The following is a 25,650-nucleotide window of genomic DNA, read 5'->3' on the forward strand; positions in this document are numbered from 1 at the left end:
GGGGCACGAACCCGTGTCCCCTGCATAGGCAGGCGGATTCTCAACCACTGCGCCACAAGGGAAGCCCCTTGTTAATGGCTTTTTAATGGCTCCTTTCCCTCAGTATATACCTTAAGGGTTAGTGCTCCCAAAAAAGTTTGTCCGAAGTCTTTCCTTTCACTCCACCCACTCATCTACACCACGGCTTTTAACTTCTATTTATATAAGGACCACTTCTAGATTATGAATCAGGGTGGCTCCCAGTAAACTCCAGACTTGGGCACACAACTGCCTTCTAGACCTCCGCCTCCATTAGGATATCTCACAATTATCTCAGACTCAACTTGTCCCAAACTCATCCTGTCGTCCTTTGTCCTTAAAGGTACTCTTTTTTCTGTCTTTGTGTGGTATCACCATCTACCTATTTGCCCAGCCAGAAACCTGGGAATGGGAATCACAACTTCTCCCTCTCCTCCAGCCTCTTCATTCATTCTATCACCAAACCCTAAGTACCTCTTACATCTTGTACCTCCCCTCTGTCCCCACTGCTGCGGCCTTAGTTCAGGCTCTCATTATTTCTTACAGGGTTTCTGAAAAAGCATCCCATCTGATTTCTTTGTTGCCAGGTCCCTGAATCTGATGCACTTCTAAACTAATGCCCCCTTAGTGATATTTCCAAAACAAACATCAATCTGTGACATTTCTTTTCACCTTTAATAATTTTTGAATGATATGGTTTATAAGGAAATAAGTGTCATTTTTCTTTTTAAAAATCTTCAAGGGCTGAGAGAGGGCTAAAATCCAAACTCTGTAGCTGGGCCAGCCAGGCTTTGTTTAACCTGGTTCCCACTTATCTCTCCATCCTTGTTTTCTGCTATTCCACCATACAAGTTTTGCTTCAATCTTGGGGAATATTTGCAGTTCCTTAAAAGCGCTGTTCTCTTTCTTTTTTTTTGCGTTACACGGGCCTCTCACTGTTGTGGAGCACAGGCTCTGGACGCGCAGGCTCAGCGGCCATGGCTCATGGGCCCAGCTGCTCTGCAGCATGTGGGATCTTCCCAGACCGGGGCACGAACCCGTGTCCCCTGCATCGGCAGGCGGATTCTCAACCACTGCGCCACCAGGGAAGCCCTGTTCTCTTTCTTGATTCCAGGACTTTGTATATGATAGAACTTCTGCTTGGAATGCAGCAAGCCTTTTTCTAGTGAAAAAAGAGTTTTTAGCAGAGAGTTAATTTTCTTTCCCCTATTACAGATATATTGTCTATCTTCTGGGAAGAAACGTTTGCATTTTTATGGCACTTTGCTTAAAAATAATAGACAGGACTTCTAGTTTCCAGTCTGGCTTCTAAGGCGATTAGAAGTCATACATAACTCCATCCTAACAAGTAAAAGCTCACCAGGCTGAAAAATCAAGACTCTTCTCAGATCTATCAGAGAAGTGAGATTACAGGGAGAACTGCTGGTCCCAGAATTGGAGAGACAGATACAGAGCATCACAAGTTACCAGAGCAGAAACCCATCTCTGTGGGAAGCAGTTTTGGGGTTGGAAAATGTGAAGCATAATTGGTGAATTGCTGGAGGCTTAGTGTGGATAAGTCTGAGAGTTAAAAACTCCAGAGGAATCCAGTCATAGTGGGCCCTCACACTTTTGTGACTTTTATCTGTAGGTGCTTTACCAGGATCAGAGAAGAATCCCCTCATGCTTCTCGCAGGGGAAGGGGAAGGGGAAGCATTTTGAAATATGCCAGAACATTCTGTTTTTCTTAACAAGGCCTGCCCTCAAAAGAGATTGTTCTACCAGAGCCTGACCTACTGAGGGATTATTAGAGTTTAACTGATGTTGGGGAAGGGAAATACCTAAGTGCAGCCCCCTTTAGACATCCTGTACTACCTAAGGGGGTGAAAAAAAATTGAGAAGAATTTGTGAAGTTCACAGTCCAGGGGTGCAGGATCACTAAAAGACTGAGATCTAATCATAAGACTATAGATACCTTCTCCTTCTCCTACACCTTACCATTACATTACTAAAGGCCCGTTTACCACCTCTTTACCCAATAAGTACATCATATCTGCCTTTCAACAAAAAATAACAAGGTGTACTAAAAGGCAAAAAACAGTTTGAAGAGATAGAGCAAGCATTAGAACCAGACTTTGATATTGCAGTGATGTTGACATTATCAGGAATTTAAAACAACTATGGGGCTTCCCTTGTGGCGCAGTGGTTAAGAATCTGCCTGCCAACTCAGGGGACAAGGGTTCGTGTCCCGGTCTGGGAAGATCCCACATGCCGCGGAGCAACTAAGCCCGTGTGCCACAACTGCTGAGCCTGTGTGTCTGGAGCCTGTGCTCCGCAATGGGAGAGGCCGCGACAGTGAGAGGCCCGCGAGCCACAACTACTGAGCCTGCACGTCTGGAGCCTGTGCTCCGCAACGGGAGAGGCCGCAACAGTGAGAGGCCCGCGCACCGCGATGAAGAGTGGCCCCCACTGGCCCCAACTGGAGAAAGCCCTCTCACAGAAAGGAAGACCCAACACAGCCAAAAATAAATATAAAATAAATAAATTAATTTAAAAAAAAAAAAAAAAAAAAACAACTATGATTAATTGCTAAGGGCGCTAATGGAAAAAAACAGACAATATGCAAGAACAGATGGATTAATGTAAGCAGGAAGATGGAAATTCTAAGAAAGAAACAAAAAGAAATGCTAGAAATTAAAATCACTGAAATGGAAATGAAGAATGCCTTTGGTGGGCTTTGTTTTTTAAAAAATTATTTATTTATTTATTTATTTTGGCTGCATTGGGTCTTCGTTGCTGCACACGGGCTTTTCCCTAGTTGCAGTGAGCGGGGGCTACTCTTCGTTCCAGTGCACTGGCTTCTCATTGCGGTGGCTTCTCTTGTGGAGCACAGGCTCTAGGCGCACAGGCTTCACCAGTTGTGGCACACGGGCTCAGTAGTTGTGGCTTGTGGGCTCTAGAGTGCAGGCTCAGTAGTTGCGGTGCAAGGGCTTAGTTGCTCCACGGCATGTGGGATCTTCCCAGACCAGGGATTGAACCTGTGTCCCCTACATTGGCAGGTGGATTCTTAACCACTGAGCCATCAGGGAAGTGCCAGTGGGTTTATTTGTAGATTGTACATAGCTGAGGAAAAGATCTATGAGGTTGAAGATATGTCAGTAAAAACTTACTAAACTGAAAAGCAAACAGAACAAAAAATAAACTGAAATAAATGGAAAAGAATATCTAGGAGCTATGGGTTAACTACAAAAGGCATAACATATACATAATGAGAATGCCAGAAGAAGGAAGAGAAAGAAACAGAAGCAATATTTAGAACAATAATGATTGAGAATTTCCTCAAGTTAATGTCAAACACTGAACCACAGATCGAAGAAGCTCAGAGAACACCAAGGAGGCTAATGCCAAAAAACAAAACAAAAATAAACAAACAAAAAAAACTACACCTAGGGGAAAAATAAAAAAGGGCTTCCCTGGTGGTGCAGTGGTTGAGAGTCCGCCTGCCCATGCAGGGGACATGGATGGGTTCGTGTCCTGGTCCGGGAGGATCCCACATGCCACGGAGAGGCTGGGCCCGTGAGCCGTGGCCGCTGAGCCTGCGTGTCCGGAGCCTGTGCTCTGCAACGGGAGAGGCCACAGCAGTGAGAGGCCCACGTACCACAAAACAAACAAACAAACAAAAAACTACACCTAGGCATAACACATTCAAATGACAGAAAATCGGAGATGAAAAAATCGTGAAAAAAGCCAGAGGGAACAAACACCTTACCAAAAGAGGAGCAAAGGTAAGAATTACAACCAATTTCTCCTCAGAAGTCACCTATGCAAAAACATAGTGAAGTGAAGTATATGTGTTGAGGGAAAAAACCTTCCAATCTAGAATTCTGTGTCTTGTGACTTCATCCTTTAAAAGTGAGGGAGAGATAAAGACTTTCTTAGAGAAACATTGAGGAAATTAGTTGCCAGAAGACCTGTCTTATAAGAAGTGTTAAAAGAAGTTCTTCAGGGAGAAGGGAAGTCAGTCAGGTCAGAAACTCAGATCCAAATAGAGAAAGGAAGGGCAATAGGGAATGAATAAGTGAAGGTAGAATAAAAACTTTTATTTTTCTTTATTATTTAACAAATAACAGTTTGTTCAAAATAATAATAGTGGGACTTCCCTGGTGGTCCAGTGGTTAAGAATCTGTCTTCCAATTCAGGGGACACGGGTTCGATCCCTGGACAGGGAACTAAGATCCCACATGCCATGGGGCAGCTAAGCCCGTGTGCCACAATTAGAGAGCCTGTGCGCCTCGACTACTGAGCCCGCATGCTCTGGAGCCTGCATGCCACAACTGGAGAGCCTGTGTACTACAACTACTGAGCCCACACACTCTGGAGCCCGTGCGCCACAACTAGAAAGAAGCCTGTGCACCGCAATGAAGAGCCCACATGCCACAATGAAAGATCCCATATGCCGCAACAAAAGATCCCGCATGCTGCAACTAAGACCTTATGCAGCTGAATAAATAAATAAATAGTTAAAAATAATGTAGAAAATAACCTAGCTCAAATTCCATCTTCTCATTAAAAAAATAATAACAGCAAAAACATTTGATGATTATAGTTATGTATAATTGAAGTGGATGACAGCAATGATACAAGGGATTAGAGGGTGCAATTAGGGTTATATTATTATTGTAAAGTATTAGTACTACCAATGAAGCCATATAGTGCTATTTGAAAGTGAACTTGGATTAGCTGTAAATATATATTGCAAACTCTAGGGCAACCACTAAATTTTTTTAAAGAAGTATAGCTGATATTCTGTGAAAGAAGGAAACATGGAATCATGTAATATACTGCATTAACACCAGGGTAGGTAGAAAAGGAGAAGACAAAAACAGTAACAAAGAAGGACAACGAATAGGAAACAGTAACAAATATGATAGTAATCCACCTATATCGGTAATCACTTTAAATGTCAGTAGTCTAAATGCACCAATTAAAAGATAGAGACTTGTCAGTATGAATAGAAAAACAAGTCCCAAATATATGTTATATACAAAAAAACCAACTTTAAATATAAAGACACATACAGGTTAAAAGTAAAAGGATGGAGAAAGATATAACATGCTAACACTACTCCACAGAAAGCTAGAGTAGCTATATTAATTTCAGACAGCAGATTCAAAGCAAGAAATATGAGGTATAAAGAGAGGTGTTGCATAATGATAAAGGGGTCAGTTATCTAAGGAGACATAACAATCCTTACCGTGTATGTGTCTAACAACAGTGTCACAATACATGGAGACGCTATCTATTTAGGAGAAATAGGTAAATCCACTATAACAGTTGGAGACTTCAACACCCTTCTATCAGAAATGGATAGACCCAGCTGGCAGAAAATTAGTAAGGACATGGTTGAACTCAATAGCACAGTCAATCACCTGTATATAATTGACATCAATGAACTATTTCATTCAACAACAGCAGACTACATTTTCCTTTTTTTTTTTAACATCTTTATTGGAGTATAATTGCTTTACAATGGTGTGTTAGTTTCTGCTTTACAAAAAGTGAATCAGTTATACATATACATATGATCCCATATCTCTTCCCTCTTCCATCTTCCTCCCTCCCACCCTCCCTATCCCACCCCTCTAGGTGGTCACAAAGCACTGAGCTGATCTCCCTGTGCCATGCGGCTGCTTCCCACTAGCTATCTATTTTATGTTCGGTGGTGTATATATGTCCATGCCACTCTCTCACTGCGTCACAGCTTACCCTTCCCCCTCCCCATATCCTCAAGTCCATGCTCTAGTATGTCTGTGTTTTATTCCCGTCCTACCCCTAGTCTCTTCATGACATTTCTTTTTTTCTTAGATTCCATATATATGTGTTGGCATACAGTATTTGTTTTTCTCCTTTTGACTTACTTCACTCTGTATGAGAGACTTCAGGTCTATCGACCTCAGTACAAATAACTCAGTTTCATTTCTTTTTATGGCTGAGTAATATTCCATTGTATATATGTGCCACTTCTTCTTTTTTTTTTTTTTTTTTTTTTTTTTTTTTTGCGGTATGCGGGCCTCTCACTGCTGTGGCCTCTCCCATTGCGGAGCACAGGCTCCGGACGCGCAGGCCTAGCGGCCATGGCTCACGGGCTTAGTTGCTCCGCGGCATGTGGGATCTTCCCGGACCAGGGCACGAACCCGTGTCTCCTGCATCGGCAGGCGGATTCTCAACCACTGCGCCACCAGGGAAGCCCGCCACTTCTTCTTTATCCATTCATCTGTTGAGGGACACTTAGGTTGCTTCCATGTCCTGGCTATTGTAAATAGAGCTGCAATGAACATTTTGGTACATGACTTTTTGAATTATGGTTTTCTCAGGGTATATGCCCAGTAGTGGGATTGCTGGGTCGTATGGTAGTTCTATTTGTAGTTTTTTAAGGAACCTCCATACTGTTCTCCATAGTGGCTGTATCAATTTACATTCCCACCAGCAGTGCAAGAGTGTTCCCTTTTTTCCATACCCTCTCCAGCATTGATTATTTCTAGATTTTTTTGCTGATGGCCATTCTGACCGGTGTGAGATGATATCTCATTGTAGTTTTGATTTGCATTTCTCTAATGATTTATGATGTTGAGCATTCTTTCATGTGTTTGTTGGCAATGTGTATATCTTCTTTGGAGAAATGTCTATTTAGGTCTTCTGCCCATTTTTGGATTGGGTTGTTTGTTTTTTTGTTATTGAGCTGCATGAGTTGCTTATAAATTTTGGAGATTAATCCTTTGTCAGCTGCTTCATTTGCAACTATTTTCTCCCATTCTGAGTGTTGTCTGTTGGTCTTGTTTATGGTATCCTTTGCTGTGCAAAAGCTTTTAAGTTTCATTACATCCCATTTGTTTTTGGCTTTATTTCCATTTCTTTAGGAGGTGGGTCAAAAAGGATCTTGCTGTGATTTATGTCATAGAGTGTTCTGCCTATGTTTTCCTCTAAGAGTTTGATAGTGTCTGGCCTTACATGTAGGTCTTTAACCCATTTTGAGTTTATTTTTGTGTATGGTGTTAGGGAGTTTTCTAATTTCATACTTTTACATGTACCTGTCAAGTTTTTCCAGCACCACTTATTGAAGAGGCTGTCTTTTCTCCACTGTATATTCTTGCCTCCTTCGTCAAAGATAAGGTGACCATATGTGTGTGGGTTTATCTCTGGGCTTTCTATCCTGTTCCATTGATCTATATTTCTGTTTTTGTGCCAGTACCATACTGTCTTGATTACTGTAGCTTTGTAGTATAGTATGAAGTCGGGGAGCCTGATTCCTCCAGCTCCAATTTTCGTTCTCAAGATTGCTTTGGCTATTCGGGGTCTTTTTGTTTCCATACAAATTGTGAAATTTTTTGTTCTAGTTCTGTAAAAAATACCAGTGGTAGTTTGATAGGGATTACATTGAATCTGTAGATTTTTTTGGGTAGTATAGTCATTTTCACAATGTTGATTCTTCCGATCCAAGAACATGGTATATCTCTCCATCTATTTGTATCATCTTTAATTTCTTTCATCAGTGTCTTACAATTTTCTGCATACAGATCTTTTTTCTCCTTAGGTAGGTTTATTCCTTGATATTTTATTCTTTTTGTTGCAGTGGTAAATGGGAGTGTTTTCTTAATTTCACTCTCAGATTTTTCATCATTAGTGTATAAGAATGCTAGAGATTTCTGTGCATTAATTTTGTATCATGCTACTTTACCGAATGCATTGATTAGCTCTAGTAGTTTTCTGGTAGCATCCTTAGGATTCTCTATGTATAGTATCATGTCATCTGCAAACAGTGACAGCTTTACTTCTTCTCTTCTGATTTGGATTCCTTTTATTTCTTTTTTTTCTCTGATTGCTGTGGCTAGAACTTCCAAAACTATGTTGAATAATAGTGGTGAGAGCGGGCAGCCTTGTCTTGTTCCTGATCTTGGTGGAAATGGTTTCAGTTTTTCACCATTGAGAACGATGCTGGCTGTGGGTTTGTCATATCTGGCCTTTATTATGTTGAGGAAAGTTCCCTGTATGCCTACTTTCTGCAGGGTTTTTATCATAAATGGGTGTTGAATTTTGTCAGAAGCTTTCTCTGCATCTATTGAGATGATCATATGGTTTTTTTCCTTTAGTTTGTTGATATGGTGTATCACGTTGATTGATTTGCAAATATTGAAGAATCCTTGCTTTCCTGGAGTAAACCCCACTTGATCATGGTTTATGATCCTTTTAATGTGCTGTTGGATTCTGTTTGCTAGTATTTTATTGAGGATTTTTGCATCTATGTTCATCAGTGATATTGGCCTGTAGTTTTCTTTCTTTGTGACATCTTTGTCTGGTTTTGATATCAGGGTTATGGTGGCCTCATAGAATGTGTTTGGGAGTGTTCCTCCCTCTGCTATCTTTTGGAAGAGTTTGAGAAGGATAGGTGTTAGCTCTTCTCTAAATGTTTGATAGAATTCACCTGTGAAGCCATCTGGTCCTGAGCTTTTGTTTGTTGGAAGATTTTTAATCACAGTTTCAATTTCAGTGCTTGTGATTGGTCTGTTCATATTTTCTATTTCTTCCTGGTTCAGTCTCAGCAGGTTGTGCATTTCTAAGAATTTGTCCTTTTCTTTCAGGTTGTCCATTTTATTGGCTTACAGTTGCTTGTAGTAATCTCTAATAATCTTTTGCATTTCTGCAGTGTCCGTTGTTACGTTTCCTTTTTCATTTCTAATTCTATTGATTTGAGTCTTCTCCCTTTTTTTTCTTGATGAGTCAGGCTAATGGTTTATCAATTTTGTTTATCTTCTCAAAGAACCAGCTTTTAGTTTTATTGATCTTTGCTATCATTTCCTTCATTTCTTTTTCATTTATTTCTGATCTGATCTTTATGATTTCTTTCCTTCTGCCAAATCTGGGGTTTTTTTGTTCTTTCTCTAATTGCTTTAGGTGCAAAATTAGGTTGTTTATTCAAGATGTTTCCTGTTTCTTAAGGTAGGATTGTATTGCTATAAACTTCCCTCTTAGAACTGCTTTTGCTGCATCCCATAGGTTTTGGGTCGTCGTGTCTCCATTATCATTTGTTTCTAAGTATTTTTTGATTTCCTCTTTGATTTCTTCAGTGATCACTTCGTTATTAAGTAGTGTATTGTTTAGCCTCCCTGTGTTTGTATTTTTTACAGACTTTTTTCTGTAATTGATATCTAGTCTCATAGCGTTGTGGTCGGAAAAGATACTTGATACAATTTCAGTTTTCTTAAATTTACCTAGGGTTGATTTGTCATCCAAGATATGATCTATCCTGGAGACTGTCCCCTGAGCACTTGAGGATAAAGTGTATTCTTTTTTTTTTTGGATGGAATGTCCTATAAGTATCAATTAAGTCCATCTTGTTTAATGTATCATTTAAAGCTTGTGTTTCCTTATTTATTTTCATTTTGGATGATCTGTCCATTGCTGGAAGTGGGGTGTTAAAGTCCCCTACTATGATTGTGTTACTGTCAATTTCCCCTCTTGTGGCTTTTAGAATTTGCCTTGTGTATTGAGGTGCTCCTATGTTGGGTACATAAATATTTAGAATTGTTATATCTTCTTCTTGGATTGATTCCCTTGATCATTATGTAGTGTCCTTCTTTGTCTCTTTTAAAAGTCTTTATTTCTATTTTGTCTGATATGAGAATTGCTACTCCAGCTTTGTTTTGATTCCCGTTTGCATGGAATATCTTTTTCCATCTCCTCACTTTCAGTCTGTATGTGTCCCTAGGTCTGATGTGGGTCTCTTGTAGGTATCATATTTACAGGTCTTGTTTATGTATCTATTCAGCCAGTCTGTGTCTTTTGGTGGGATCATTTAATCCATTTCCATTTAAGGTAATTATCAATATGTATGTTCTTATTATCATTTTCTTAATTGTTCTTTTCTTTTTATTGAACCTCTTTTTTATACATTGCATTTTACACTTTTGCAAATTAGGGAGTTCATATCAATAGAGATGTTTTCTCAGATTTTTTTCCCAGGAAGTATCCTAGGTCCTCACACCATGGACCTATTTTCTTCTTTTGCAACATTTATTCTCTGCTTCAAACTCCTGTCATTTAACTATATACTTTCCCCCTCTCACTTCTTTTTGTTGCCTTTTTGCATCTCCTCTGTGTAACACTGTTCCTGGTATTTTGTCCTTTGCTTCTATTGACCAACAGTGTGGTTGATTATTTTAACCAAAATCATTGATCCTAGTCTTACCCACTCCCCAATTACCAGGGATCCCCTGATTGGGACATTTTTATAAATCAGTTCTCAGGGTCTATGCCAAGAGAGCACAGTGTAGCTAAAACTGTAGACTTGAATCACTTATAAGACAACCATGACAAAGCAAGAGAATGAGACAGTTGGGGCACCCTTTAAGTATCTGTTAACCTGCCACTCACTGCTCACATTTCATGGTTTTCACCTGAGTCTGATAATGAAGGGCCTGGAGTGGGTATTCTGTGTCAGTTGCAGACCACAGTGATTCCAGACTCAGGGCCATATTGTACTATATTGAACCTGACATTGTACTCAAGAAACCTCTCTTTCTATGGAGCATTCCCAACTGAGTGAACAATTGTTTGTGAAGGGGAAAATATGTGTCAGTTTATATCACCACTGTATGTTGGAACAGTGTATGTACATGTACATTATGGAAATAGAATAGGAAGTTTTCTTTTTTGCAAATGACCACTATTTAATCTTTTAAGGACATTGAGTACTTCTGATGATGTGGAAAGTATCAGAAAAGACACACTGGTTAGTTTTCAACATCAAATGAAAATAGAATCATCATAAAGGTTTTTCAAACTGCTCACTCATCTCTTTGGTAATTTACCTTTTTTCTTGGTACATTAGGTCAAATGCCTCATTAACTTTGTCAAAAGCAAGGGTATGGGACACCAATGCATCCAGATCGAATTTCTTATTCTTGTAGTCAGCAGCCGGCTTTGGGACAGAATCGATACCTTTCCAACCTGTAATTGGCCAAAATGCCAAATAAAGACATGGTGCTTGACATGAAAAGGTAGTTTAACCAGTGTTTGTCGAATGAATGAAATTATTAGTCAGATTTGGGTTGCTTCAAATAGGTTATCCCCCTGCCATCTTTAATTTTTTGTACTTTTATCTATTAAATTTTTTTTCTTCAAAAGAAAAATTCAAGATCATTTTCTATTTCTAGATAAGGAAGTATCTCAATTTGATCACTGTCTACCTTTTGTTCCCCTATGTTGGTCCGTTTTAATGCAAATTGAATTTCAATTTGCAAATTATAGTTATCCTTCTATAAAGAAACTTTACTTTCAAGTAACTAATAGAATAAACAGCTTTCATGTAGTCTTCAGGTATGTTCTAGGCACTCAATATTTAAAAAATAAATAATTTTCATTTCCTTTCAATAATCCTAATTATGATAATTTGAGTACTACTATGAAGAAAATTAAAAGAAAAAAAAAAACTGACCACCAAAGCTTGTTCCATTTGGAGTACGGCCCATTATTAGCTCCACTGCCGAAACACTCAGTCCGCTGTCACCAACGTTTACTCCAATGATGTACATACTCCCCAACCTACTGTTATGCTGTCAAGGGCTGCTCTCTGGAAGGTCAAACAAAAAGATTAGCTGAGTAAGTAGAAAAGTAGAACATGAACTCCAGTGTGGGTTTGTACAATACTTTAGGGAAAATTTACACATCTCTGCATACAAGATAATGGGATTCCAGCTAATGAGGTTGTAATATTGTAGATTGAGACTTGAGGCACCAGTGTTCTGTTTCAGATAGAACAGCCAATAAAATTTTGAATGTCATCAAAAAAGATATTGAAAAGAAACAAAACATGTTTTACTCTGTTTAATACCACACTTATGCCGAACCTAGACTGTATCTCATTGTATATCAAGAAAAATATACATACGTGAAGGTAAAGATCTATAGAAGATATTATAAACTCTAGTCAACAAGTTTTTGACCAGGTACAATGGTATAAATGAAGATATTTGCAATTCCAAGGACATAGGATCAAAATTAAGTCACAAACAGAGGGTGAATTCACTAGAGTCTAAAAATGAGGCATATACTGTAAACTTAGTAGATCTCAATGTAGGATAACTTAAAAGAAATGCTATTTAAAACATAAGGCAAAACGGCTAAACAGAAAAGAACAGTGGCTGCTGCTCATCAAACATTTCATCTGCTTCCCTATATTTTTTAGCTCTCTTGCAGTTAAGTAGAGTCATGTGACTAGTTCTGGGCTATGGGCAGGAGTGACATGTGCCATTTCCTAGCCAAAATAGAAAAGGCAGTGTACAACCCGCCAGCTGTCCCTTCTGCTCTAACAGCCAAAAGGGGACCTCATGTTGAGATTGTAAAGCCACAAATTTGAACTTCCTTGATTGCTGAGTCACCACATGGAAGACAGGGGCCCAGGGGATTGCATTGATCTTTGCATGAGAGAAAGAGAAAATATTATCTTAACCTACTGCAAGTTTGGAGTTAATATAAAAATGCCAAGATTGAAAATGTAAATAAGTTTAAGAAAGATACAAACTTGTGGATGGCCATTCCACATAGAAGCCCTGTTATAGTTGAACATTTAAAATCTTTTGAGACTAATATTATACAATAAAAATATAAACGTATCCCATATCATTTGCCACACAACTTGGTTCTCACCTGTTGAGGCAACTTTTACTTCTACAGAAGTCCCAATAGGAATACCATTCCTGTTCATCACTGATCATTATATGAAAGAAGCAATCTGAAGTACAGTAAATTCTTTCCCTCTTCTCTCTGTCTGTCTTACTAGGGATGGACGATGCAATGACCTAGAACTTTCAGAGTGTGTTTTGAAATCTTTATTTGAATATGTGTTTATTTATGGTTTTGAGAATTTCTAACATTTCTAAATAGCAACTCTTCTAGTTTCTATACTACTTATATGGCAGAAATATTTTTGTTGAATGTATATTGTACAGAGAGATTCATAGAGAGAGGTAAAGAGCACAGGTACTGCTTGTGACCTTAAGGTAGCTGCCTACATTACTCCTGGGTTTTTTTTTTTTTTTTTTTTTTTAATTTAATGTTTTTCCTATTGCTCTTCTCTACATTTCTGAGCCTTGCTCCAAGCAGGGAATTAACCTCCATAATTATAACTTAGTTAAATGGGTATTATATGCAAATACAGGGTTTTATTTAGTAGCCTCTGATAACTTTTGATGAGAATTATTTTAAATTCTCAAAATCTTATAAAATTGTCCATTACTGTAAATTTCTAATTGTTCTGTTGGGTTCTTTAGACTACTTCAGAGCATTAGCGGTCATTTAAATTAAGTTCATTCCCATTACTGGAATCTCCTCCACAACGTAGAAATTAAGCTTTCCCTAGTTATGGAAGCTTTTGGTGGAAGGGTAGTTAGCCCATCTTTTTATGATTAAATAAACCCATCTCTTTTTATTTGGGTTCTCTAGTGTAATTCTATTCCATAATTTAAAATGTTTCTTGGTGTAATAAATAAGTTAATAATAATAGAACCTGCCAAGTTTTGGATCAGTGGTTCTCAGCTTGAGAACCAATGCATGAGAATATCCTGGATATGGGTCGATTCACTGATAGTGGAAAACAACAACTCCCCAGGTACTTCTGAAGTGTAGCCAGTTTTGAGAATCTCTATACTAGAAAAATAAGTGGGCCGAATTTCAATGTTTGTGAAACATATGAGCTGAGGGCAGTGGAGGAAGGGGTGTGGCACATTGCAGGCCGCAGGTGCCAAGGACAATTGAAAAAGCAAGACCTGAAGCTTTGGATGCAGGGGAGCGGTGCAGCACAAGGGGTCCTCACTGCACGAATGTCATTAATAGCTAACATCTATCGAGTGCTTATTACCTGCCAGATCCCTTTTAAGCAGTTGCACTATTATAATGAAACCATTCTAAGAGGAAAGACCCAGGAAGGGCAGCCTTCCCGGTCTCCATTCTCTTTTGTCATATCATGTTGTGTCAGGAAAGAACCGAGGGGAAAATTGCCAAAGCCTGCTCCTGGGAGGTTGAAGTACAGAATTTGATTCTTTGTACCCTCTCTAGAGGAGAGTTTTAGGAGACAGGCTGAGTGAAGGGGTAAATAAAAGGGAATAGTGTCATAGCTACTTCACAGCTCTCACTAATGAAATAAGAAGCCTCCATAGGCAGAAAAGTTAGTTGATGAATTCTTTGATCATCTTGTTAAAAAAACAAAACAAAACTCTACTTAGTGGCTTTGAGCAAAGATGCATTAGGTGAATATTTGCTGGAGACTAAGGCTGCTTGCTCTGGAGGCTAACGTCTCCCTATGTTGCCTGTGCAGTTGGCTCTTTACCCCATTTTCTGGAGCAGAACAGGCAGGACTGGCTATGTGGGCCTGCAACCAGTGCCGTTGCCCAGGGCCCTGCACTCAGAAGGGCCCTCCTTTCCTGTCCTGAGAGGAGAAGAAATCTGAGTGATACAAAATTGTAGTGTTTGGGAAAAAAAGATTGAGTTTTTAATTTTGCAGCTTGTTGATTTTTTTAATTGAAAATTTCACATATATAATTTGCACCTAATTCTGCAGCCCGATTATTGAGATCTGATGGACAGAACTGGCTTGTTTGTAGGTTGCTAACCTCTCCTTGCTCTACTTTAAGATGAGAGTGGATACCTCTGGCTGTTAGGGGTGACTCCATTCACCCTGTCTATTCCCTCCTCTAAATCTGCCTCTTCTATTTTTTTCTCACTTCTCATAGGCACAATTCTTTGAAAGTTTTTATTTCTAAGTTTTCTCTTAATTTTTTGCTGACTTTCATGTGAAAGAATAAATAAATATTAATAGACATTAATATTAAATAGTAATTATTAATATTTATTAATTAAAAATTAATTATATGTATGTAACATATAATGATATCTAATACAGTATTAATAACTATTCTTAAACATAATTTATACATGTATATAAATATTAAAACTTAATAAATATATTAATATGCACATATTATAAAGGTTAATGTTAATAAGCAATATTTGTTATATCCTATTATAAAAAATATACATACCATGATTTTAGCTCCACCTACACACTCAAAGGCAAAATCCACACCTCCATTGGTCATTTCAATGATGACCTCCTGAATGGGTTTATCTAGGTCTCTAGGATTGAGGCAGTCGGTGGCTCCAAGGGCTCTGGCCTTTGTAAACTTCTCAATTTTGATGTCAATAACTATGATTCTGGAAGCTCCTGCTGCTTTATAACCGTTTACAGCTGAAAGACTGACACCTCCTAGGCCAAAGATGGCACATGTAGAACCAGGTGTGACCTGCAGGAAAGAAAATTATAAATTAACTTCTCAAGCAGCTGGTCCCACTTTTTTTTTTTTTTCTTGACCATGCCGTGCTGCATGGTGGGATCTTAGTTCCCTGATCAGGGATAGAACGCGAGCCCCCTGCATGCGGAGCACAGAGTCTTAACCACTGGACCACCAGAAGTCCCTGGTCCTACTTTGTAAAAAAGGGACAGAGTGAGGTGGGAGCAGGACCATATAAATAAAGACTGCCTGTCATAAAACTAAATGATATAGCTAAATGGGGGCAATTTGCCAACATGAAAATGGATGAATCACTGGCTAAATCTTGAGAAACACTTGAAGGCCATTAAATATTCAGCTCATAACGAACAAACCCAAGTGAAAATCATTCTCTTGTCTTTCTTTTCCCTTTGGTGTTATGAGAACAAAAACTGAAGCCCACACATTTAATGGGTTTATTGGTTTCATTTTAAAATACGTCAAAGTGAGAGAGTAGCACTGACATATATACACTACCGAATGTAAAATAGATAGCTAGTGGGAAGCAGCTGCATAGCACAGGGAGATCAGCTCTGTGCTTTGTGACCACCTAGAGGGGTGGGATAGGGAGGATGGGAGGGAGGGAGATGCAAGAGGGAGGGGATATGGGGATATATGTATATGTATAGCTGATTCACTTTGTTATACAGCAGAAACTAACACACCATTGTAAAGCAATTATACTCCAATAAAGATGTTAAAAAAAAAAAATAGGTCACAAGCCCCAGTGTTAATTGCAGCACTATTTACGATACCCAAGACATGGAAGCAACCTAAATGTCCATTGACATGAATGGATAAAGAAGATGTGGTACATATATACAATGGAATAATTATTCAGCATTAAAAAAGAATGAAATAATGCCATTTGCAGCAACATGGATAGAGACCTAGAGATGATCATACTAAGTGAAGTAAGTCAGATTGAGAAAGACAAATATCATATGATATCACTTATATGTGGAATCTAAAAAAAAATGATAAAAATGAACTTATTTACAAAATAGAAATAGACTCACAGACTTCAAAAACAAACTTATGGTTACCAAAGGGGGGGGATAAATTAGGAGTTTGGGATTAACGTACATATACTACTAGATATAAAATAAATAATCAACAAGGACCTACAGTATAGCACAGGAAATTCTACTCAGTATTCTTTAAGAACCTATATGGGGAAAGAATCTGAAAAAGGATAGATATATGTGTATGTATAACTGAATCATTTTGCCATACACCTGAAACTAACATAACATTGTAAATCAGCTATACTCAGATATAAAATAAAAAATCAAATTTAAAAAAGATACAGATAAAAAATAGATCACAAGTAATTTGACATCTCTATTTCTAATAGGCCTTATTTGGTTGTATTAATGTTGTAGTTGGTTTTGAATGACCACAAATATCTCTCTAAATGTGAATTAACTCAGTCATCCCAAATCATCACTTCATTCAAATGGAATGAAGTCTATATTTCTTTGCATGGCATTGAAGGATTTTTACTATACCGTTCCATTACCTTCCAACTTCATCTCCATGATAATCCCAGTACTACAGCCACAACAAACTTGCAGTTTCCTTTCCTCATGCCTTAGTTCATACTGTTCTCTCAGCCTGATGTACTTAACACCTTATTTCCTTCAATTAAAATATAACCAATACCTCTAGGCCCAGGTTAAATCACACTCTCCCCATGAAATGTTTCTTGATTCTTCAGTTAGAAATTAGTGCCCACTTTTTTGCTTTTTTTATATCATATAATTTATAATTATTCTTGATTGATTTTGTTTGCATACATGTGTTTCTTTAAAAGACTGCAAAATCTTTGAAGGCATATAATCTTTCACATTGCTATCAAGGAGTCTTCTTATGTTTTGTCTTTGATAAATGTTTGTTACATTGAATTAAAAAGAAACATAGGGCTTCCCTGGTGGTGCAGTGGTTCAGAGTCTGCCTGCCGATGCAGGGGACACGGGTTCGTGCCCCGGTCCGGGAAGATCCCACATGCCGCGGAGCAGCTGTGCCCATGAGCCATGGCTGCTGAGCCTGTGCATCTGGAGCCTGTGCTCCACAATGAGAGAGACCACAACAGTGAGAGGCCCGTGTAACGCAAAAAAAAAAAAAAAAAAAAAATCAAAAAAACCCCCCAATATATAAGATGATAAGGAAAGCTGCTGTAGCTGGAATATGTTATTTTGTAGAGTGGTATAGTGGCAAAAAAATTACTATACAGAGATGCTCAATTAATATTTTCTAATGGTGATGAGAAACTGTTAGAATTAAAGCATAAACAAAAGAGAAAGAGAAAATGTGTCCAAGGGAAGTACTGATATATTCTAAATTGGAAACAAAACTATTAAGGAACAGAGAGGATGCATATATTTTACTTTAACTTATGTGTGATATTAGGCATGCATATGCTGACTTTTGCTACTCAGGGAAAATAGAATATATATTTTGCAAATATTCAGAATAATGTTCTATATATACTGTGTACTATTTACTATGATACTGTGGCATGTTTAATATATTTCTAAATATATTTCTTTTTTTTTTTCTTTTTTTTTTTTGCAGTACGTGGGCCTCTCACTGTTGTGGCCTCTCCGAATATATTTCTATGGAGACTGTATTATAAAGTTTGCTGTAAGTCTCATTGAAAGTAACATGCATTTTTTTCATTGAAGCAATGTAGTACAAGTAGTTGTACATAGCTCACAACAGTGTATAAATTGAATACACTGCACCATTTGTGTTATACAACTGGACGCCTGTGTGTAAAACTGCCTTTAATTGCAGTTCTGGGTGGGGGTTATTAAAAAGTACCCCCAACTTAAAAATAGGGCTATAAATAGTTGATGATTATCTATCTGCAGACAACACTGTTATAGGACATTTTTATGCTTCCAAAGATCTCCATGAAATGTGATTAATTTGGCAGTAAAGGATACAAATAGGCTAAAAAGAACTTGGGGTTCTGGTGATGCTGGGGGAGTGGTCCTCAATAATTAATCAGAGTTGTTGCATCACTTTTCTTCCCAGAAGTAAATTAAACATTATTAAAGCTCTTGCCTTTTGACTAGAAATACTGACACTTCACTTCTCTTAACTTGTTCCTATCAGATTTATTTCTCTTCTTTGAGCATGAGGGGGTTTAGCTATTCCTCAATAGCAGGAAGAACAAATTCTGGGAATTTAGATAAGCCCTGACTAGATTTAAAAGAAAACTGTGGCTGAATCTCTAGTGTTAATATCCCTGAAGAAAGACTAGAACAGTGGAGGGTGATAGTCAGCATGGAGTCCAGAAAAGGGCGGGGTGGGGTGTGGTGGCAAAGAGCACTGTGTCTCCAATGTTATCTAGAGGAAAATAGCCTCGACTGGAGGGTCACATCAGCTCTGAACTCCACCCAACTAGCAACACCCTTCCTCCAGGAGACTTCCGATTGTAGTTTGACCTCCCATATAGTTTTACATTTTTGTTAATGAATAAATGAATGAATGAACTTTTAGAGGGAGATAATATACTAAGCGCCAAGAGTAGCATTCCTATCTTGGCTGATGAAATTCTCAATGAAAAGTCATGTCTTGGTATTCTGGCTACTAGATCATACTCTTATTTTGGTTAGGTTGACTTTGTTTCCTTGACACTGAGCAACTCTAAGTAATCTGATAAAAAAGAATATTTGGATTGCAAAGCTGAGGAAGCTGAGGACCAAGCCTCACCAAGGCGTTTTAGGTGTTTCACATGAACCTGGCTTTATTCATTAATTTGCTGAAAAATTATCAAGCTCATATTATGTGCCGGGCACAGGGCTAGGATCTGGAGCTATCACAATGAACAAGAGAGAATTCTTGCCCTTACAGAGCAAATCATCTAATAGGAAGGAGAAATAAGTGGGAAATTTCTTCATAGTGTGATAAGGAAGACAGGATTAAATACAGAAACTTTAGGGGAAGGTGGGAGGGAGGGATACCTCATGCATGCCTGGGAGGGTGGAGTAAGGCTTCCAACAGGAAGGGATAAATAAATGGAGTCAGCCAGAAGTGGGGGAGCTTTCCAGGCAGTGTTGGTTGGAGCCAGGTGTGAAAAGTCCAGAGGCACAGTCCAGAGCCCAGAGACTTGAGGGTCAGGCCCAGGGGAACAGTGAGCCACAAAAGGAGGAAGGAGAAAGAATGACTATAGCATATTGAAGGAAAAGGGGAATAATTAAAGGGGAATAAAATCTTTAGAGTTTTTGTTCAGGAAGATCACTCTGGTTGCATTTTGCAGTTTAGAGTCAAGGGAAAAAGATTGATGTCAAGGAGGTTGTTTGAAGCGTCCAAGTGATATTGACATCTCTCTAATCTCTCAGTTGAAGAGCTTTGTAAAAGCTTCTAAATTCTAACATGAAATTCCAGGGATGCATCTTACCATATCAGCGCTGCCATCTGAGACCTTCCCTTGAAGCCAGAAAGGCACAGGGTGAGAAGCAAAGATGGATTACTACAGTTTGAGAGAGAGCAATCTGCTGTGTCAGGGAGAAAGTAGAGTAGCTCTATGGAGATGGGTGGAGGTTTCTGTTGTCTCTTGACTGGGTCTGCTGTCCCAGGACGAGCATTCGTATTTAGGGGACATATTTAGCAGGCTGTATTTAAATCAGGGACAGTCTATAATCTAACATACGAGTCAAGGAAAAGAAATGAACATGAACTGGGTGCCAGCTATACGCTAGCCTCTGGGCCAGATGTCTTACTTATGTAATATGATTTAATTATCTCCACAACTATTTGTAGCAGGTATTATGGTAGAGAGATAGGAGTAGAGAGGTTAAATAAGTTGCCTAAAATCACAGAGGTAATAAAAGGCAGAGCCAGGTTTTGAAGATAAATCTGGCTGCTTTATCATGCTGCCTCCTCGTAATGTCTATTTTACACAACCTGGTGATTAACTATTTTATCTTGGCAATGTTGACTGCAGCACCATAGCCAGTTGAAAATGCACATCCAAGCAGACAGACTCTCTAAATTGGCATCATCATCAACTTTGGCAAGGTTAACATCTGACCCTACAGTGAACTGACTGAAGGTACTGGTTCCCATGAAATGGTAAATTGGTTTTCCTCTGCAGGTAAACCTGCTAGTTTTGTCTTCCATTAATTTCTGATCACCCATAGGATTTTTGAAATGTCTAGGGGAAAAAGATACAAAAAAAGAGAAAGTAGATGGACCACTGATTACTTTCCTGAAGAAAAAAATTAGGCGTTGTGTATTCGTTATGATAATTTTATTAGATGGAAAAATTGAAAAAAAATGGCTTGAGCATTTTCACCTAAATATATAGTCAGAAGTGGTCTAAAGGTAATAATGATAATAATAGTACACACTTCTTATGTGCCAGAAACTCTTTCAAGGGCTTTATATGTATTTCTTTAAAAAATTGTATTATGGAAAACTCAAGCACATATAAAAGTAGAAAGAATAGCAAAATGAATCCTCATGTAACCACCTCCCAGCTTTGGCAATTATCAAGTCATGACTGATCTAGTTTCATCTGTTACCTACCTCCTTCCCCAACACCAGCACCTATCCTCCCCACTTAGGACTATTTTGAAGTATATCCTAGACATCGCTATTTCATCTGTAAATATTTCAGTATGTGTCTCTAAAAGATAAAGATTCTTTTAGTTTCACACATTGCATTTGGTTGATATGTCTCTTAAGTCTCTTTTAATTTATAGGTTCTCACCCCACCCCTTGTTTTTTCCCTGCCATTTATTTGTTGAAGAAACAGTCATTTGGCCTACAGAATTTTCTTCACTCTGGATTTTTCTGTTTACACTCTTGTAATCTGGTTTAACACGTTTCTCCATCACTGTATTTCCTCTAAACTAGTATTTTTGATCTAAATGCTTGATCTGATTCAGGTTTTATGTTTTTGTAGGAATATTGCTAAAATAGTGTTGTGTATTTTCATCTGGGGGCATATAGTACCTTATCTCTATTTTTGTGACACTAGAAAGTATTGATGGTCATTGTCAAAATCTATTATTAAAGGTTTGCAAAAGGGTGTATTCATTCTTTGAATATCTGCAAAACCCTGTGAAGTAGGCATTATTATTGTCCCCATTTTATAGATGAGGAAATTGAGGCACAGTAATCTATGTAAGAGTAGTAAAATTTTAGCTTCTAAAATAACTAGTTTCAATTAGCATTAAGCATAAACAGATCTTTCTATAGTCTCAGTAGAGAATAAGGCAATTAAAATTTTTGACTCGAGCCAGACTGCCTAGGTTCAGAGTCTAGCTCCAAGACTTGTATCTATGTGGTCTTGGAATAAATTACTGTGACTCACTGCATTCCTCTCTCATCCTCTGTAGAAGTAGCTATTATTCTGAATTTGGCATTTATCATTCCCTTTACTACATACACATGAACCATAAACAATATATGGTATTGTTATTGTATATGACTAAATTTATCTGTGAGAAACTTGCTTCTTTCCCTTAACATTATATGTGTGAGATTATTCTATGTTGATACATTTAGAGCAAGTTTAGCCATTCTCATTGTTATATAGTAATTCCATTGTGTTACTACATAGCAATTTGTTAATCTATTTCTTATTGAAGGACATTTGCCCTATTTTCAATTGCTTGTTATTACAGTGTTGCAATGATCATTATCTTGCATGTCTGTTTGGGTGATTTTACAAGTTTCTTGTACACGGCTAGAATTGGTGGGTGCAAAGTATCCACCTCTTCAACTCCATTTAGGTATGCCAATGTACTGCCCAAAATATTTGTAACAATTTATACTCTTACTAATAGTTTATAGAGCTTACTTGATTTTTCCACAAAAATTTGTGCGTGAACTCAGACAAAACTTGCATTTTCCACATTGAGGCGTGTAGAGTGGAATTACTTTGTCACCTAGAAAAAAAGGCCATGTGTTAGATGATGCTTAAGATGTTACTTATAGTTTCTACCAAGTGAATTGGTGGAAAACACCATTCTTTATGGTATACATTTTATGTTCAGTAGGAAGTATAGGTGGCTACAGTATTTTATTAACCTACAAGATTGCTGATTCTCCCAAGTATTGTATATACTGTCTTTTTTCTTTTTCATTTTTTTCTCTGCTGGGCAGTCAAGCAACACATCTGTATTATACCATCAGGTGCAGAGTCCTTTCTGAGACTCTGCTGTCATTGCAACACTGTGCATTATGACTATTATTTATTATATAATGACTTTATTTATTACATTTCTGAACATCCTGCATGGAACAGAACATCCTTATATAATAGGGGAGGTGGGCAATAGGCTAGATGTGGAGAGTAAACTATATATCATCTTCATGTTTCATCATTTAGTTCACTCTCAAATTCTACATTTTCTACTTTTTATTCAATTTCAATAATGACTTCTGTCCTCTGATGACCAAGGTCCAATAATGATGATTAACATTTATTCAACATTTAGTATGTGTCAATCACCATTCTAACTGCTTGCATGTATTATCTCATTTAATTCTCAGGACAACCCTTTGAGATGGGTACTGTTATTGTCCCCATGTTAGAAAATGGAAATCTGAGCTGAGTCACAGAAAAGTGACTTAGCTGGTTAAGGTCACACAGCCAGTATATGGTAGAGCTGGGACTACATTGGCCAGACTTGTTTGTGGATGCCAAATTTTGGAGAGCAATTTGTTTCTATAATCTTGTTTTGAATGGAAAGATACTAATATACTTCTCAGTTTGGAGCATCCTCATTAAAGGAGGAAAGAATGATACAGTTCATCTTGTTTGATGAGTGACAGTTGCATAGCTCATATTCCAGTATTTGATGGATCTGTTACAAAATGTAAAGTAAATAATTTGACTGTTGGCATGCTTCATATACATGTTTATCTTACAAACTTCCAAGAAGACATTTAAGCTAACATTGACATATGCATAGTATTTCTCACTTAAGCTACCTATAAGTCATCAATCTTTAAATTCTTTATAATATTAAAATAGTTTTCTCTTTTATTTAGAGGAGGTTGTTTTAAGTTGTCATCTGTTCCCCCTTGGAAGCTCAGTGTAAGCTCACCTTGTAGCTTTGCATCATAGGACCGTTTCACAGTGCTATATGTAAATAAAGTGACCGTATTTCCCAGATTTTATTATACAGTTCTTTTTTTTATCTTTTCCCAGACCAGGGATCGAACTTGCACCCCCTGCAGTGGAAGCACGCAGTCTTAACCACTGGACTGCTAGGGAAGTCCCTAGGCAGCTCTGATTGGAAATATTGTGTCTCATTGCTAGACTCTGATAGACTGTGTGTTTCAATTTTACTTTGGAAAAGATGGTCCCCTTATGTAAACAGAGATCAGTTATAGCATGCAAAGCCAGGACTGTATCAGGAATTATCCCTGAAATATCCTGACATTTCCATTTAGTTGGAATCAGAAATTAAAATACCTGGTTTGAAGTTGGTCACTCCCGGCCCAGCACTTTCCACAATTCCTGCAGCCTCATGGCCAAGGATCACTGGGAAAAAAGCCTCCTCAAATTGAGGATGGATGACATGGGCATCAGTATGGCACAAGGTGGTGGCGATTATCTACAAAGCAACCGCAGACTTGAGTCCTGTTTCTGTAATTATATCATTGGGGTTGTTAGGAGGATAATTTTAGACCCAATGACACCTTGAAACTTAACAACACTCATTGAGCTCAATAAAAAAATTGCATTTTGAAAAAAAAAAAAAAGAACAATTAAAAATGTTAGGATATATTCTTTGCTCTTAATGCATCTTTATTTTCTTCCTTTCACTGTCACTGAAAAATTACACAAAGAGAGAGAGAATTCGCAGTCACTGTCTCTAGGAGAGGAGAAATCAAAGGTAACAGGGAAAAGTTAAACTCTCTTAGAGGGAGTGGAGGGGGAACACAGGTTTCTAGGGCTTGTTCAAATTTTGTTGAAATGACATGAAATACAGTAGAGGTAATAAAACTTTTATAGTTAAAAGAGAGATGTCAAATAAAGGATTGTCTTAATTAATTATGAAGTGTCCCAGTATTATTTTTCAGGATTCTGTTCATGAGGATATCTAATTCATTCTCATGCATAAACTCTCACTGTGGTGATCCTGAGGAAAAATATAAGCCAGGTCAGCTGCGGAGAAAATGGAGAAATTGACTCAACTTGTCGCCTATGATCCCTCTCTGCTCAGTGCCATCTCTTCTCCCTGCTGTCTCACTTCTGTCCCCTCCTCTGGGCACCCAGGACTCTTAGCATCAGATCTTTCCTTGTTTTGAACCAAACTCTCAATCTTTCTTTTAATAACACTTTTCAATAACTGGCAACTGGAAAACAAAAAGAAAACCTACCTAATTCTAATCTAAAATGAATTCCTTTGTCTGATTCTTACAATTTACCCCTCCTGGGGATAATACCTGTTTTTACTGTGAACCTAAATATGTAATTCCCCCATAGTGAAAACTCCTGGGACTCCCAGTTATACTACATAGGCTTGACCTGACAGAAGCCAAGTCTGCATTTGGTGTCTTGCCTGTCCTGCCCTGGGAAAGTCCACAGACAACTGAATTCGAACTTCATGAGCCTTGAGGGGAACTCCCTCAACCTCTTCAACGCTGAGGGGCTTGTTTGCTTTCCAGGTGATAGCTGCTTTGCATTTAATCTGAGAAAGAGGGAGAGGGGGAAAGGATAGGAGGGAGGAAGAGAGAGGGAGGGAGAAAGAAAGATATTATTCTGAAGACAGGGGACCTTAATTGAAAATAAGAAATCAAATTCTACGTTGTAGTCATTGCACTTTTAATTTTCGAAAAGAACAGGTGTATTAAAGTTTACCCTATTATAAAGCCTTGGTTTTTTTCTCTCCAGAATAAAGAGGATAAATTTATAGGATTGGGGCAGGGTAGATGGCCAATATGTGTTTGTTGATCAAATGATTTGTTATCAGCTCTGCATTACCTGAATCCTTACTGCTAGAGCAGATGTGTTTTACATCTTTGCTGCTCAAAATGTGGACCTCCCTGCCACCAGCAGTTACTGACATCACCTGAGAATTTGCTAGAGCTATAAGCCCTGTCCAAAATCCACTGAATCAAAATCTGCGTCTGAACAAGATCCCCATGTGATTCATATGCACATAAAAGTTGGAGAAGTGAGGCTTACATAATTATTAAATTTATCAGTAGAATATACATTAAATAAAAATGTTGTCCCTTTGAAAGAATTGGGGTAAAGGCGTATGAAAAGAAATTGAGCATTAAAAATTTTATAATC

The 25,650-nt window shown here is 38.1% G+C and overlaps 1 protein-coding gene across 1 annotated transcript in view; it reads right to left on the minus strand.

Moving 5' to 3' along the window:
- The window catches only part of LOC131758821 (all-trans-retinol dehydrogenase [NAD(+)] ADH4-like), a 28,959-nt gene that overhangs the window by 1,248 nt on the left and 2,061 nt on the right, over window positions 1-25,650 (minus strand). Inside the window, 10 exon segments of the mRNA XM_059067332.2 lie at window positions 3,168-3,171; window positions 10,863-11,001; window positions 11,489-11,584; window positions 11,587-11,623; window positions 15,090-15,345; window positions 20,310-20,393; window positions 20,395-20,544; window positions 22,198-22,285; window positions 23,821-23,962; window positions 24,938-25,042. Of these exon segments, the coding sequence (XP_058923315.2) occupies window positions 3,168-3,171; window positions 10,863-11,001; window positions 11,489-11,584; window positions 11,587-11,623; window positions 15,090-15,345; window positions 20,310-20,393; window positions 20,395-20,544; window positions 22,198-22,285; window positions 23,821-23,962; window positions 24,938-25,042 (1,101 nt within the window).

This window comes from Kogia breviceps, chromosome 6 (assembly GCF_026419965.1).
Source record: "Kogia breviceps isolate mKogBre1 chromosome 6, mKogBre1 haplotype 1, whole genome shotgun sequence".
NCBI classification, from domain to species: Eukaryota; Metazoa; Chordata; class Mammalia; order Artiodactyla; family Physeteridae; genus Kogia; species Kogia breviceps.